The 16,871-nt window shown below is 46.0% G+C and overlaps 1 protein-coding gene across 1 annotated transcript in view; it reads left to right on the top strand.

The window, feature by feature from the left end:
• The window catches only part of DNAH14 (dynein axonemal heavy chain 14), a 584,657-nt gene that overhangs the window by 95,056 nt on the left and 472,730 nt on the right, over positions 1 to 16,871 (top strand). Inside the window, exons 10-11 of the mRNA XM_067564773.1 lie at positions 868 to 930; positions 5,034 to 5,172. Coding sequence (XP_067420874.1) covers positions 868 to 930; positions 5,034 to 5,172 — 202 coding nt within the window. The remainder of the gene's footprint in view (positions 1 to 867; positions 931 to 5,033; positions 5,173 to 16,871) is intronic.

Here is a 16,871-nt window from a genome sequence, read left to right as displayed (position 1 = left end):
AGATGTTAGAGCATTAAAGGTCTATAGCAAGTCTATTGAATTGACAAGAAGATTGAGCTCCTTTTTTATCTTTCAAGTGAAGTGACAAGGGCTCAAAGTATCCAAGCTGTTGCTAGCTAGGTGGTTCAGGCTATGCATTGTTCAGGTACACTATATAAGGCAAAAGGTGCTTCTCTTCAGATGTCATCCAGGCACACACTACAACACCTATGGCAACGGGTGGAAAGAGCTTGTGCTTCCACTGCAGAGATACGTAGGGCAGCAACATGGTCCTATATTAACCCTTTTATTAGAATTCCAAAGTGAACTTTCTGTCTCCTGCAGAGGCCTGCTTTGGCAGCAGGGTTTTGCAGGTGGTAGTTTTGTAACAGCATTAGCATTTTGGGTAAGTAACTTAAGGGGGCCTTCTGCAGCTCATTTTTTTTTTCCTCTCTCCCTACTTTGGTTCACTGCTTGCTACTTCCCATATATATCAGAATTGTGGGAAATGCTGAGATGAAGAATGGGAAATGTCTTACCTGATCATTTCCTTTCTGCTAGCAGCATTCTCCCACAATTTTACCCTCCTTGGTTGTCTTCCTAGTATTTAATGTTGGTAGTCATGTTTGAAAGCCACAGCCTGCCATCCACAGTTTATTGGCTTGTGTTTACTAATTGTATTCTTTAAATTTTTATACAGTTTTGGAATTAATCATCTGGCAGCAGGCCAGATATTAGGGTCGTGACTAGCCCAGGCTTTGTTACAGCTTTGAACTGCTTCCAGAAACTTTAGACAGGAGGGGAATACCCCATACGTATAATTGTGGGAGATGCTGTTATCAGAAAGGAAATTATCAAGTAAGGAATTTACTGTTCCTTTGTTTCTAGAATGAAGAAATGTTTTTTCACTTGGAAGATCAATGTCCAAAGAGCTAAGACAACCAAGAGCAAGTAAGTTTGAATATAAAGTATTCTTGTGAGTAAAATTAAAAGGAATCTGAATGTTCTGAAATGTACCTTTTCAATAAATTGAAAATTAATCTTTCAGTGTTGTTATATCAATCAGCAGTGAACAATTACAATAAAGATGCCCTAGCAGTTTTTTGTATTCATACCATAATTATTGCAATGAAAGTTCAGTGGTACATATATATTACTATAAAGTATAATATCACAGAGGACTGTCTTTTTGTTGTTTGTTTGTACAGAGCCTAGCTTAATGAGGTCATGGTCTATGACTAGGGACCCTATATGCTAGTCATAGATTTTAAGGCTATTACTATGGTAATATAAATAATAAAAGAGTAGGGTCAGGTCTGTTGTACCCATATAAAACAAGAATGAACAGGTTTTTTGCAGAGTGAACGTAGAGGGACTGAGAAAGTGGAATTCAGTCCTGACCAAAGAAACAGGATCCCATGGCCGCTTTCTGTATGTCATCCCCATTGTGGCATTCCTTATCAGTACATGGACCCCATCTGTGGCATGTAGAAGTGCAAAGGCCTATGAATGATGCAGAGGACTTTGCACTTGATTCTCTGCCGAATGAATGAATTTTTCTGTATGGAATATACTACAGAAGGATGAGACTGTGGCTTTAGACCTATGCCTATTTAGGGAAGTGGGCACAAAGAGTTCTGCTTCTTAAGGCCCTGCATTTTGCCTGAACAGGGATAATGCTTCCAGAGTTCTAGAGAGTTATTCCCTAGGCAGTCCACTGCAATATCCTTTTAGAGAGGGCAATGTATTCATATCTCTTATGTTGGATCCTATCTTCTGATTTGTCTGTGGAGAAAATTGTTATCCCCAAAGTCAGTAAAGCTAATATAACTGCTGCTAACCAAATTATCTAATTTCGATTTTTACATCATATTCATCAACTTCCCCAATCTTTGTATGCTAGGAATATATGGATTGAGGCTGTGTCGGCCCTGACATGTCTCTGACCTATGTGTGTGTGACAATCTGTCTGTACAGCTTAGGAATTCTGGTTGAATTTGTGAAGTTGTTAAGAAATTGCTATATCATGGATTACCTCTCTCTCTATCCCATGGGTATCCACCATTGCTGACAAGCCTTTAAGCACGTCCCTTTCAGACAAGAAACAATAGCAGATTGTTAAGGACTGTCAGCACCCGAATAGTCTTACCTGGCGAGAACAAGAGAGTAATTGCATTCTGGGGGAGACCAGTTCTCTCCAATGTCCCTCAATAGGACACTGATGTTAGGAGACTGAAAAATTCCCAGATGAAACAAAGAGACAGAGGTGGCAAGCAGGGGTTTAAAAAAGAGTCGCTGAGGGGAAGACAGAGTCACAGGAAATTTTGGGTAGGAGAGAAAAAGAGGGATGGGCCAGCCAAGATCATAAAGGGCAAACTGGGCAGAGAAGGCTTCTTGTTTCAGCACACAAAACATGCACTACAGCAGAAGGACTCTGTACAGCCCCAGATGATTCTGATCCTAGTCCAAAGAATACTCTGGAATAGTGAGGAAACTGAGTCAAGTAAATGCATTTAGTTTATTATTTTTGTAGAGATCTCTATGTTTCTGGAGTGATTAATTAAAGAGCAGCAAAGGTTTCAGAATCCTTTGCAAAGTTTACATGTATTCTGTGATACATTATTCACATGTTCTTTGAAGCGGCAAACTGTGTAACCAGAATATCCACATGATCAGAATTTGAGGCAAGGGTATATTTAAGCTATGGGGGTAGTCTGAGGAGTCATCTCAGAATTCCACAGTCTGAGCAATGGGTTGCATGGTCACAGCTCTCAGGAGGGGATGCTAAATAGAGGATATGCACTCCGAGTGTGTGCCTAGAAGACTGAAGATAGGGACAATGCATTGGTAACATTCAAACCCTGCAGGCTTAAAACACCTGGGGATTCAGCAGTTGGATTCCCGCAAGCAATCTGGTGAATGGCCAAGAGGGGCTCTCACTATGTATTTGTCAGGGTGCAAGTGGCAGAAGGCTACATATGCTCTGTCCCCTCCTTTGCACATGTGTGACTAAGCACAATCTAATCACTGCTATCAATCTGTCTTCACCTTATTTTCAGATACTTAAAAATGGGAAAGGCAGTGGGAAGTCATTACTCAATTTTTAATCTGTCTTTAATTCAGACAGTATTCTCATTGATGTAAATGGGAATTATGACTGATTAAAAACTGAATAAGAATTCCAAAATTTTGCTGATTGATTATAGAAGTGAGACCATAATCAAGTGTCATTTATTGTCTGTTAACGTCTGTAAAAGAGAGAGAGTGGTAACATTTTACAGTAATTATGCTAATTAGATAGTTATGGAGGCACTTTCATTGTAAGACCCTATTTTCAAAAGCTAATATCTAGATGAACATTTTACCAGTTGTAATTTTCTATTTTACTGTTAGAAATTTGCCCAAATGCAGAGTTTTTTGTGTGTGGAAAGTTTGTCAAATTATTTTGGGTCACTGTCAAACTATCCTACTATAAGAAAATTGTATCTTTATTTTTTTTTTTAAATAATCAAATTTACTCTTGGAGTACTAAAAAATGGATTATTTTCAAAATGTGTCCTGCAACCGTAGTATCTTGTACTTATGTAGTTAATTATTTGTATTACTATAGCATCTAGTACTGCAATCTCTTTGCTTCCCACAAGTTAAGCCCTGATCCTCCATACACTTAGGCAAGTGAGTAACTTTTTGTTGTTTGTTTAATTCCACTAAACTCAACAGGTGATGGAAATGGTGTCCCCACTGAAGTCCATAGGAGTTTTGATTATTCACCAGCATGAACTTACTCTCATGTATAAATGTTTCAAGGATTTTGGCCTAAGCAGAATTAGGTCTGGTCTATACTAGAGTTAGGTCATTGTGAGGTAGTTTATGCTGACCTAACTCTGTAAGTGTCTACACTACAATGGTGCTCCTGCTGATGTAAGTCACTCACTACATCAACCTAATAATGCCATCTCCACAAAAGGCGTAGTGCTTATGTCGATGTAGTTAGGGTGACACAGTGTCTGTATAGAATCTGTGTTACTTATATTGCCTGTTGGCTGTGAGCCCCGCATGGGCCTGATAGCCCAGATCCCCACCGCCACGGCTGACAGCTGGGAGCATTGCCGGTCTGATCGCTGGAACCCCGCTGCCACCTCCTGATGAGGGATGGGGGGTGGAGAAGGAGAGCTTGAGCCTGTCTGCCGCTCAGGTTCAGGGTCTCCTCCTCCCCCCCCCCCAATAATCCCTCACTGGGCGGCAGCAGTGGTGCTCCATGCTGTCAGCGTGGCAGTGGGGATGGGGGGTCTCCAGCTGTGAGACCCGCACGGGGCTGACAGCTGTCAGTGCCCCACAATGCCCCACTTCCATTGGTAGAAGCACCAATGTATTGGTAAGGATGCACACTGGTAAGGATGCACACTGCCAGTAGAAGAAACTGTGATATGAAAAACAGCAGTAATTATTGCAGTGCCTGTATGTCACCCTAATTTAGGTCAACTTAATTTTGTTGTGTAGACAAGGCCTTAGACCATGTTATTTCTAAAGAACATCAAGATGCTATGTTTGGTGGCATTCTTCCCTCATAGTTAAAGTGGTTTGAGATCCTCATGTAGTATGGAAGATACTGTAGAAGTTCAAATTATATTCAAATCATTAATAATTATAAATATTGTTTCCTACAGATTTAGGGCCTGATCCAAAGCCCGTTGGAGTCAGTGGGTGTCTTTCCACTGATTTTAAAGGACTTTGGATCAGTCTTTTGTAAGGATAAATGCCTTTAACATGTTAGGTTCTTTGGTTTAACAATAACAAAAATTAATGTAATCAATAATAGAGAATTATATTTATCACAAAGAAAATTTACAACATATTTGAGTTCAGTAATGTACTCAGGCTGAGAATACTAAAGAATTTAAATGTTGAAAACAGTTAGTATGGAGTTCCAGTCACAACATATTTCTAATTTTTAGAAATTACATTTTTTTAAAGTGTCTGTTTAACATTTAGTGTTACAAAAAGAGAAGCATTTGAATGCCTTTTACACCTTGAGATGCTTTTCTTTTTTCCAGAACAATGATGTACAAACAGCTTTTTTTTGCTGATGAATTATTTCTAAGCTGCTTGCTTTATATCCAAGGACTGTGTGAAGATTCATGTAACATTAACAGCTGTAAAAGATCAGAAGATAATGCAATTTATTTGATAAAGGTGAGCAAAACAATATTTAAGTGTAAATACATAAAAAATTAATTGCATCATATATCTTCACTTCAATCAATGTTAGTGATGAAGTTAAAAAGATATATTAAGGTATTTGTTGATAATTCTGAAAGAGGGTAAAAGGGACATTTCAGGCATGGGGAATGTGAGCACGACTGGTTATAGGGTTTTCATTTCCAACAAAACATGAATGAGGAATTGGGTGTCAGCTTGTGAAATGATAATGGGAACTGATTTGTCACCAACACAATGCAGTTTGTTATAGTGTATAGTGACATGAAAACATTTGTACTAAAATAGATTTTAAGCTTTTGGGGCAGGGACTCTGACTGGTGACTTTGGGCACGTCACTTCATTTGTCTATACTTCAGGTCTCATCTGTAAAATGAGGATAATGATACAAATCTCCTTTGTAAAGCACTTTGAGATATATGATTGAAAAGTATAATAAGAGGTAGGTTTTATAACTGTTCTGGTTATTTCATTATATGTGCATTGTGGGGTCCTGATTAGGCCCTCCAGGTGCCACTTACAACAATACAGGCAATAAACTATATGAATAGTGATGTAATCTGCCATCAAGCAACATGTGATCTGCAAAAAATTAAGTTGTTTTCATTGCAATAGAAATCTAGTATTGTTTTACACAGTTTTTTCTATATTTGACCATTTGTAAACCAACTGAATTTCTTACATCGTAAATATAATTTTCACAATAATTTATTTGTTCATTGTAATCTTCTTAATTTACTTTTCCTTTTGTCTTTTACCCCTCAATTCTATACAAAATACCACTGTGACTGTTAAACAAATATTGCCGCATTGAGTGGTTATCTAGATGTCTTCCATTTGTGATATTGCACATCCTATAGTGTCAGAGATTTGAACTATTTTCTTGCTAACAGTCCCCTGTTGGTCCACACATACTCATGGATGCCCCCTCCTGTTCCACCTCTGATGTCATATAGGGAAAGGTTGACCAGCTGCTGCTAGAGACTGAACACTTCAGAGGTTCCTTATCTCTGTTTTAAATTTGGGGAGTTGGGTGTTGTAAATACTTTTTGTTTTAGTCATATAGCTTTTGATAAGTTCTTTGTTAGTATTTTAAGATAGTTCCTAACTAAATATTAAAACTAGGTGATAGGTAGCTATGTGGATTCCTAAATCTCCTGTTATATTCCTTTCATGTAACATTGCTATACTGATCAGACACTCATAAAAAGTGTTTTAGTGTCTAGGTGAGGGGCATATTCCTAATAAATGGGCTATCTGCTGTTCTTTTGGCTAGGAGTCACAGAAGAACAGGGAGATTCAACTGAGGTTGTATCTCCTGGACACATGTGATACCTGACACAGATCCTGGTCAGTCAGATCAGTCTGTCTCCAGTAGTTCCTCTACAAGTAGTGTTTCTGTGCAGTTAAAAGATCTTTGGCTGAAAAGGGGCACATTTCTTTCTCCAGATTCTTCAAAGAAAAAGGAGGCAAGATCCAAGCTACTGTTTTGGAAGGGACTTGAAGGCATAGATAAGTGCCATCTGAAATCCTGAAGCATGCCTCAGAGAGTGGTTAAAGAAACTATTAAAGAGAGTGCCTTCAGATAATTCTGAGACTTAAGCACCATCTCTCAAGTTAACAGTAGGGTCTACTGTATGTGCTTCATGGGTGCACAGATATCTGCAAAGTACAAGGGTGCTGCTTCCCTGACTACTCTCTTGTTGATATTGTGCACAAGTTTACTGATAGGTTATAAAGCTCCAGCATTGATACTGATTACTTCATCTACTTCATTCATGGTACTATTAGATTTAGTGGTATGTGATTATTCAGAATCACCAACACTGGCTTATTGGTACCGTATACAGGTGAATCATCGGTACTGGCTATTGAACATCTAACTGCAGTATCTGGCACTCACTTAATGAGGACAAAGAATTTATCAAAATATTCCATCCTTGTTTGGGAGAATGTTCAATGGCTTCTGAGGGATCTCTTTCTTAGCCACCTGTCTTTTGTTCCTGAGATGTGTCCTAAAACCAAACCTCAGAAGTCTTCCCATAAGGATTATGCATTAGATTCCATGGCCAGAAGGGATCACTGTGATCATCTAGCCTAACCTCCTGTATAACACAAGCCATAGAACATCCCCCAAATAATTCCAAAGTCATATTTTTTAGAAAATTATTCAATCTTGATTTTAAAATGGTCAGTTAATTATCCTCACTGTTAAAAATGTATGCCTTATTTCCAGTATGAATTAGTCTAGCACCAAATTCCAGCTGTTGGATCATGTTATGTCTTTCTCTGTTAGATTAAAGACCCCCATTTTCAAATATTTGTTTCCCGTGTAGATACTTATAGACTGTAATCAAGGCACCCCATAACTTTATCTTTGTTAAGATAAACAGATTGAGCTCCTTGATTGTGTCACTATAAGGTATGTTTTCTAATCCTTTAATCATTCTTGTGGCTCTTCTGTGAACCCACTCCAATTTTTCAGCATCCATCTTGAATTGTGGAAACTGGAACTGGACACGGTGTTCCATCAATAGTCATACCAGTGCCAAATAGAAAGGTAAAATAAACTCTATTCCTACCTGAGATTCCCCTCTTGATGCATCCCTGTTGACCACAAGATCACATTGGGAGCACATGTTCAGCTGATTATTCACCATGAGCCGTAAATATTTGTCAGAGTCACTGCTTACCAGGACAGAGTCTTTTTTCCTACAGTAGAACCCCAAGAGTTATAAACACCTCTGGAATGGAGGTTGTTCGTAACTCCGAAATGTTTGCAGCTCTGAACAAAATGTCATAGTAGTTCTTTTAAAAGTTTACAATTGAACATTGACTTAAGAAAGCTTTGAAATTTTACTATGCAGAAGAAAAATGCTGCTTTTAACCATCTTAATTTAAATGAAACAAGGACAGAAAGAGTTTCCTTATCTTGTCAAATCTTTTTTTAAACTTTAGTAGTTAAAATTAAACACAGTACTGTACTGTATTTGGGTTTTTTTTTGGTCTCTGCTGCTGCCTGATTGCATACTTCCGGTTCCAAATGAGGTGTGTGGTTGATCGGTCAGTTGTTAACTCTGGTCTTCGTATCTCTGAGGTTCTGGTCTGTATGTCTGGCCTACATTCTTTGTTCCTAAATGTATGTATTTACATTTAGCTGTATTAAAACACACATTGTTTGCTTGTGCCCAGCTTACCAAGCAGACCAGATGGCTCTGTATTAGTGACCTGTCTTCATTACCACTCCCCCAATTTTTGTGTAATCTGCAAATCTGATCAAGAATGTTTTTTTCAGGTCCTTAATAAAAATATATTAAATAGAGCAGGACCAAAAACATCCCCCTGTGGGATCCCACTTTCCTCTAGACACAAAAATTCAAAATGCTAACTCTTGCAGTTATATTATCATGACTGAATCTGCTGGATTGGTTTGATGCTCTGCATATGCTGGATATGTATGTTCACATCTCCATCTATCCTGCTTGCAAACAATATCTAAGATTTGTAGTAGGAATGACACATTACCAGTACCAGGTGTTGTTTTCAGTCTGACTTTGGCTCCAAAGGTCTTCAGAAATTCCTCAAATGACACAACATCAGAGTATATCAGTTGTTGGATGGCTTCTTTGGCATTTCATAAAAGCAAGTAATGAATAACAATTTCTTCACTCTCAATCATTTTGCAACCTAGGTCTAAGAGCTAACATGAAGATATCAAACATAATTCCTTCTCAAAAAATGGAAATTACATTGGCTGTGATAGATTCCAAGACAGTCTAAGTATATCTTCCTCAGAACTGATTAGAAAACCTGGTGAATGTCATATTGCTGATGCAAAGTAATCCTGTAATGACTGTCAGAGTGTGCCTGAGACTATTTACGGCCCATAACATTGTCTGTTTCTTTTTTCATTCCAGGCTATAACTTTATCTTTTCTCTGTGTGGTTGAAGAGAATCATAGGGTTTAATGCCAGAAGGGGCCACCAGATCATTTAGTCTGACTTGTGTATCACAGACCATCAACACCACCCAGCTCCCGCACACTAACCCCAGCAACCGAAAGGCGATCAAAATATTACAGCACACAGGAGACAAGACTATTATGAGCCACAGACAGAGAATAGGAATGCAACCTGAGACCCCAGCATTAGCAGGGAAATAATTTAATCGTGGCAAGTTACCTGTGCCCACATGCTGCTGAGGAAGGCGAAACCCCACATTGTCACAGCCAATCTGACTTGGGGGAATATTCCTTTGTAACGCCACATAAGGCTATCAGTTAGACCCCTGAACATATAAGTGAGAAACATCCAGAAAAGCATTTGAGAGGGAGGATGCTCTGTGTCACCTCAGACTCCTGGCCCACACTGTCCAATATCCCCTTTCCAGCGGTGGCTGCCTATGATGCTTCAGAGAAAGGAGATAAACAAAATACCTCCCAGAATCTATTGGGGAGAAAAAATTCCTTCCTTACCCCCATAGGGGGTTGGCTGAAACCCTGAACCATAAGCTTTTAGGAACATAAGAAAACAACCAGAAATGAGCCCCAGGGCTGCTGAGCCCTGCCCGCGACCATCACAAGCAACTCCATCATACAATTACACTCATAAATTTGTCCAGCTCTCTCTCAAAACGAATTAAGTTGCTTCCCCTAAAATTCCTATTGGGAGGCCTGTCCAGAACCTCACCCCTCTCGTGGCTAGAAACTTTCTAATTTCCAACCTGGATTTGTTCATGGCCAGTTTATATCCATTTATTCTTGTAGCAACATTGTCTTTTTGCTTAAATAGCACTTCACCCTCCCTGTTACTTACTCCTCTAATAAATTTATAAAAAGCAGTAATATCTCCTCTCAGCCTTCATTTTGCTAGACCAAACAAGCCAAGCTCTTCCAGTCCCATCTCATAAGATAAGCCTTCCATTCCCCGACCATCCTAGTAGTGTTTGTGTGCGCCTGTTCCAGTTTAAAGTAATCTTGAACAAGGGTGACGAAAATTGTATTTAGTATTCCAAATGAGATCTTACCGGTGCCTTGTTAATGGGATTAATGCTTTTCTCTCTACTGAAAATGCCTTGCCAAATACACACTCGCCTTTTTCAGAGCTGCAGCACATTGGTGCTCATAGTCATCCTTTGATTGACCCACGCACCAAGTCTCTCTCCTCCTCTGTCAGCTGGTAGCAGAAATTCTGATTCTCTCTTCCAGTGATTGCTCATGCATTCCAATATAGGTGAGTGCGCGCCCTGTGCATGAGTCTCCAGAAGCTTTTCTGCCTCTAGCAACCCCCGTGGGTCGGCTCCTGCGCCCCCTGGAGTACCGCGCTCATATTGCGGTATATAGGGCACCGCCGACCCTGTGTCCCCCAGTTCCTTCTTTCCGCCCATGACGGTCAGTGGAACGCCTGCCCCTTGCTTAATTGCAAGTAGCAATCTCCCATAGTTAATAATTTTAATAGTTACGTGTTTTACAGTAGATAGTAGTTTTTTCATAGTTTAAAAAATAAATAAATAAAAATAAAATAGTTTTTATGGTTAAGTTAGCTATAGTTAGCCCTTAAGGGCTTTGACGGGCTCCACCGGGTTTAAAGCCTGCGCCGCTTGCTCTAAGGCTTTTCTGGTCAGCGATCCGCACGACTGCTTCCTCTGATGCCTCGGAGAGCAGCATCGAAAGGATAAATTCCGGATTTGTAAGTCCTTTAAAGCCCGGACTCAAAAGGAGCGAGATGCCCGCCTCAGGACTATCTTAATGGAGTCGGTGCTTTGTCCTGACTCCAAACCCTCTAGGTCACCGACGGCACCGAGTGTTTCATCAGTACGCAGCGCTCCACAGGCACCGACATCAGTACTGACTCAGAAGGTACCGAAAAAGAAGAAACAGCCCGAGTCCGTGTCTATGGACTCCCCCCTGCGACGGGTACAGCAGGGGGTGATGCAGGAGATGCCCCAGCCACGTGCCTTCGAAACAGCTCCGGCACTGGCATCTCCACACAGGGAGCCTCTCCTGACCCCGGGGGGTGGGGAAGCGCCCCTGCAGGGGCTGTCGACACAGGAGGTGTTTGCAGCGGCACGTGCCCTGATGGGCATGCCTTCGCCTCCATCCCCCCCTCGGCCGAGGGCATCCGGGACGGCGTCTCGGGGTAGACCCGTGCTGGGTTACCCCGGTGGGCAGAGGAGACAAGGATCAACATCTCCCCCCAGACAGTCGAGGAGGGGGGAAAGGGAGAGCCCCCCCCCTCGCTCTGACCGAAGGTCGTTGAGCACCTCGACACCGCAGCACCGGGAGCGGTCGCGAGGTTCTGGGACAGGCACTCTAGCTCCGCATCTCGAGGCGACCAGTCATCGGAGTCCCGGCACCACTCCATCACCAGCTATGCGGCACCGAGGGAGACTCAGCACCATCCTCGATCATTGGTTGATCTCACCCAGGGACGCCCAGCACCACTCCCATTCTCGGCACCAGTCCCGTTTACCCACGGTGCCGAGACCTTCGGTGCGTATGTGAGAGCACCGTTCCCGATCCTCGGTGCGCAGCCCGGTGCAGATCCTGGTGCCTGAGAAGAGTCAAGCCCCTCGGCACCGGTCCAGATCCCTGGCCTATATCCAGACACAGTCGCGGGGAACCAGACATCGTTCCCGGTCCCTTAGCAGCCGTCGTTACCCAGCTGCTTCTGAGACCCATGTCACTGCTCTACATCGCGGACGCCCAGTTCTGCGCGCGCTCCGGCACCGGCAGATGCCTCTGCACCGCGGTGACGCTCTCAGTCCCCAGCCCAGAGGCATTACCACTCAAGGTCCCGGTCATGCAGTCCGGTGCGGCCTTCGGCACCGCAGTGCTCGGCATGAAGTGACCCTTCGGCACTGCAAAGCCGCCCTATGCATCCTGACAGAGGGCGCAGCCGCGAGTGGGACCGCCCCAGGTCTCCGGCAGACAACCGCTGTAAGACCGAAAGGGCCGAAGAGCACTCATCCACCAGCTCCAGCTGGTCGCCCCCCCCGTCGGCACCGTAAACGCCGTCGTGACCGCTCTCGATCGCACCAGAGCAGATCTCTGCCTGATGCGGACAGAGATCGTATAAAGCGACACAAGTCGCACAGCCCGGCCCCTTGGGGGCCCGTTTCGTATACGGCACCAGGACCGACCTGGGTGCAGGGCCCTTGGCAATGGCTCTACTGGGGCCTGTGGCCGCCACAGAAGACTCAGGGCACAGGGTCAGTGCCTTCAGTGGCAGTCCAACTGCCACCCCTGCCCCCCAGCCAGGACAGGGGGCACTCTTTGGATGAAGAGTCTGACCCCATGGAAGGCCCCTCCATGGGTCCCCTCCCACAGTCCTCCTCCTCTTCCCCCCTGGACACTACAGCCAGGGACCAGAGGACCCCACTTCCCGATTTTAAGGCCCATCAGGAGCTATTGAAGAGGCTGGCTGACAATCTAAAAATGTACCTGAAAGACCTCTCGGAGGAGGAGGACCCTCTCTTTGGGGTTTCAGGTTCAGCGGGGCCTTCCAGGGTCGCGCTCCCAGTTCACGACTGGGTCCTTAAGTTGGTCAAGCCCCTCTGGGAGACCCCCGCCTCGGTGGCTGCCACCTCAAAAACAGCTGAGTGCAAATATTATGTCCCCCCTCAAGGGTCTGAATACTTATACGACCCCCCCACCCTTCCCCGGGGTCGCTGGTCATAGATGCTGTTAACCAGAGGGACAGACAAGGTGCCCAGTCGAACACTCCCAAAAATAAGGAAAACAGAAAATTAGACCTTTTTGGGAGGAAGATTTATTCAACTGCGCTCTTCAACTGCGCATGGCTAATCACCAAGCGCTCCTCGGCCGATATAACTTAAACCTCTGGGCCTCCCTCCAGAGGTTCGTCTATGTGATGCCCCAAGACCTGGCTGAGGATTACAATACCATACTCTAGGAGGGCACAACAGTTGCAGGAGCCGCTCTCCAATCCGCCAACGACATGACTGACGTGGCAGGGAGGGCTATGGCATCCGGGATAGTCATGCGACGATCTGCTTGGCTACAATCGTCCGGCCTGTTGCCGGAAGTGCAACAGGCTATTCAAGATCTGCCCTTTGATGGCATAGGCCTGTTCTCTGACAAAAGTGACATTAAATTGCACGCCTTGAAGGACTCTAGGGCCACCCTAAAGTCCTTAGGCCTGTATGTGCCGCAGGCCACGAGGCGCCAGGGCAAGCAGCGACCTCAGAGACAACAGCAGCCCGTCCCCAGATTACCCCCTTGGCCTGCCCAGCCAAGGAGAGGTTGAGACCGGTTCAGGCAGTCTAACCGCCGAGACCGCCAAGGCCCTGCTGGGGGCTCTCAGCAAGGGCCACAGAAAAACAATAAGCGCCCCTTTTGATGGGACGCTCGAGGGTGGCTCTTTCCCCATCCCCCTGGATCTCACTCTGCCCTTTGCAGACAGACTGCGCCCGTTCCTCCGAGAGTGGCAGAGAATAACCTCGGACCGCTGGGTGCTAAGCGTGGTGCGAAGAGGTTATGCCCTCCATCTCTCAGCCTTCCCACCGGCCTTTCCCCCACCCCATCCCTCTTCAGGGACCCCTCTCACGAGCTATTCCTCATCCTAGGGGCGGTGGAGGAAGTTCCTCCTGTGGAAAGGGGCAGGGGGTTCTATTCCCGGTATTTCCTTATCCCCAAGGCAAAGGGAAGCCTGAGGCCTCTTTTAGACCTTCGTTGTCTGAACAAGTTTATCAGGTGCCTCAAGTTCCATATGGTCTCCCTAGCCTCTATTATTCCCGCTCTGGATCCAGGGGATTGGTATGCTGCCCTCGATTTAAAAGATGCCTATTTCCACATCTCTATCCTCCCAGGCCACAGACGTTTCCTCCGCTTTATGGTAGCGGGTAGCCACTACCAGTTTTCGGCCCCTCCCCTTTGGCCTTTCCTCAGCGCCCAGGGTCTTCACAAAATGCATGGTAGTGGTAGCGGCCCACCTCGGACGCAGAGGCGTCCAGATCTTCCCCTACCTCAACAACTGGTTGATACGAGGAAAATCCAGAGTCCATGTAGAAAACAGCCTGGCCCTAACTTGCACGACATGCACCAAAGTGGGGCTGCTCATCAACAAGCAGAAGTCCACGCTCACCCCGGTGCAGCGCATAGACTTTATAGGGGCTACCCTCGATGTGGTTCAGGCCAGGGCCTTCCTCCCACGGCCTCCATTCGAGACCATGGCCGCCATAATCTCAGAGTTGTAGAGGTCCCCCACAACGACAGCCAGGCACTGCCTTCAGCTGTTGGGACACATGGCGGCATGCACATACATGGTGAGGTTGGCTTTCCTCAAACTCAGGCCTCTCCAAGGTTGGTTGGCCTCTGTATACGCCCCGGCCAGACATTCGCTATCCAAGGTGGTCACAATCCCAACACCGGTGGACAGACCCGAGGGAAGTGCTATGGGGGGTTCCCTTTACAGAATTGACCCCCTCCATAACGCTAATAACAGATGCTTTGGATGTGGGCTGGGGGGCCCACATGAGCAGCGACCTCAGCACGCAGGGTCTCTGGTCGCCACAAGAACTGCACCTCCACATCAATGTCAGGGAGCTCCGGGCTGTCCGGCTGGCCTGCAAGGTGTTCCTCAGTTTCCTAAAGGGCAGGGTGGTGCACGTACTCACGGACAATATGGCAGCCATGTTTTATATAAACAGGCAAGGGAGGCATGCTCCTCGGCCCTCTGCCAGGAAGTCATACAACTGTGCGACCTTGCGGTGAGGCACGATTTTCACCTATGTGCCTCTCACCTCCCTGGGGTCAGGAACGACGAGGTGGACCGCCTCAGCAGATCGTTCTTACCCCGCCACGACTGGTCGCTTCACTGGGAGGTGGCAACTTTTCTCCTCCACAAGTGGGGTGTTCCCCAACTACACCTGTTTGCCTCAGCATGGAATAAGAAGTGCCCGAGGTTCTGCTCACTCCGGTGTCGCGCCAGGGCTCCATCTCGGACGCTTTCTTAATAGACTGGACAGGGCCCCTAATATATGCATTTCTCCCTGTTCCGCTACTTTCCAAAGTACTTTTGAAAGTCAAGGGAGAGAAAGCGGACGTCATCCTGATTGCACCAGCCTGTCCCCGGCAGCACTGGTTCAGTATGCTGCTGGACCTGTCCATAGCCGAGCCAATACCACTTCCAAAGTGCTACGACCTGCTCTCCCAAGACCAGGGTTGCCTTCTGCACCCAGACCTGGACTCCCTCCACCTGACTGCATGGAGGCTCTGTGGTTGACAGAGGGGGAGAGAGCCTGTTCAGCGCAAGTTCAGCAGGTTCCTGCTGGGAAGCAGGAAGCCTTCCACTCAGGTGCTGTATAAGGCTAAATGGAAGCGCTTTACTACTTGGGCGGAGTCCCGGGGCATCCTGCCCAGCTCTTCGCCCATTCAGGCGATTCTAGAGTACCTGCTCCACTTAAAGATGCAGGGCCTGGCACTGGCCTCCCTGAGGGTACACCTGGTGGCCATCTCGGCCTTCCACCGGCCAATGGAGGGGAGGTCGATCTTCTCACACCCTATGTCCCATAGGTTCCTCAGGGGGATAGAGAGGCTATATCCGCAGGTCCGTGACTTGGTACCTCTCTGGGATCTGAATCTGGTCCTCACCGTCTTAACGGGACCCCCCTTCGAGCCCATGGCTACATGCCCATTGCTCGTCCTTTCCTGGAAGGTAGCCTTCCTAGTAGCCATTACATTGGCTAGAAGGGTCTCCGAGTTAAGAGCTTTGACCTCGGAGCCCCCCTACACGGTCTTCTACAAAGACAAAGTGAGGCTGAGACCCCACCCAGCATTCCTACCTAAGGTGGTGCCTCAGTTTCACTGTAACCAGGACATCTTCCTCCCCGTGTTCTTCCCTAAACCACACGGTTCGGAGGTCGAGCGGAGATGGCATTCATTGGACGTTAGACGGGCCCTGGCCTATTATATCGATCGCACAAGGCCATTCCGGAGATCAACCCAACTGTCCGTGGCAGTCGCAGACCGGATGAAGGGCTCACCTGTCTCCACCAAGCACATCTCCACCTGGATCACTGCCTGCATGCGTGCCTGTTACGACCAGGCGAAGGTGCCACTTCCAGGGACCGTGACGGCACACTCGACCAGAGCCCAGGCCTCATCGGCGGCCTTCCTGGAGCGTGTGCCCCTGCAGGACATCTGCAAGGCAGTGACCTGGTCATCGGTCCACACCTTCACATCTCACTACGCCATCATGCAACAGGCAAGAGAGGATGCAGGCGTCGGCAGAACCGTCCTGAGAAGGGCTACTCGCCAGTGACTCCTAGGTATGGCTATTTAATCACCTATATTGGAATGCATATGAGCAATCACTCGAAGAGAGAAAACAAGGTTACTTACCAATAACTGTTGTTCTTCGAGATGTGTTGCTCATATTCATTCCAAACCCACCCTCCGTCCCCGCTGTCAGAGTCGGCAGAAAGAAGGGAGTGGGGGCCACGGGGTCGGCGGTGCCCTGTATACCGCAATATGAGCGCAGTACTTCAGGGGGCGCAGGAACCGACCCGCGGGGGTTGCTAGGGGCAGAAAAGCTTCCGGAGACTCGTTCACGGGGCGCGCACTCACCTATATTGGAATGAATATGAGCAACACATCTCGAAAAACAACAGTTACTGGTAAGTAACCTTGTTTTATTAGATCTTGCACTTTGTAT

This window comes from Emydura macquarii, unplaced genomic scaffold (genome assembly GCF_026122565.2).
Source record: "Emydura macquarii macquarii isolate MOO-44397 ecotype Brisbane River unplaced genomic scaffold, CSIRO-AGI_Emac_v2 contig_2676, whole genome shotgun sequence".
Lineage (NCBI taxonomy): Eukaryota > Metazoa > Chordata > Testudines > Chelidae > Emydura > Emydura macquarii.
The sequence above is the reverse complement of the archived record's forward strand: the minus strand, read 5'-3'. Positions and strand labels throughout refer to the sequence as shown.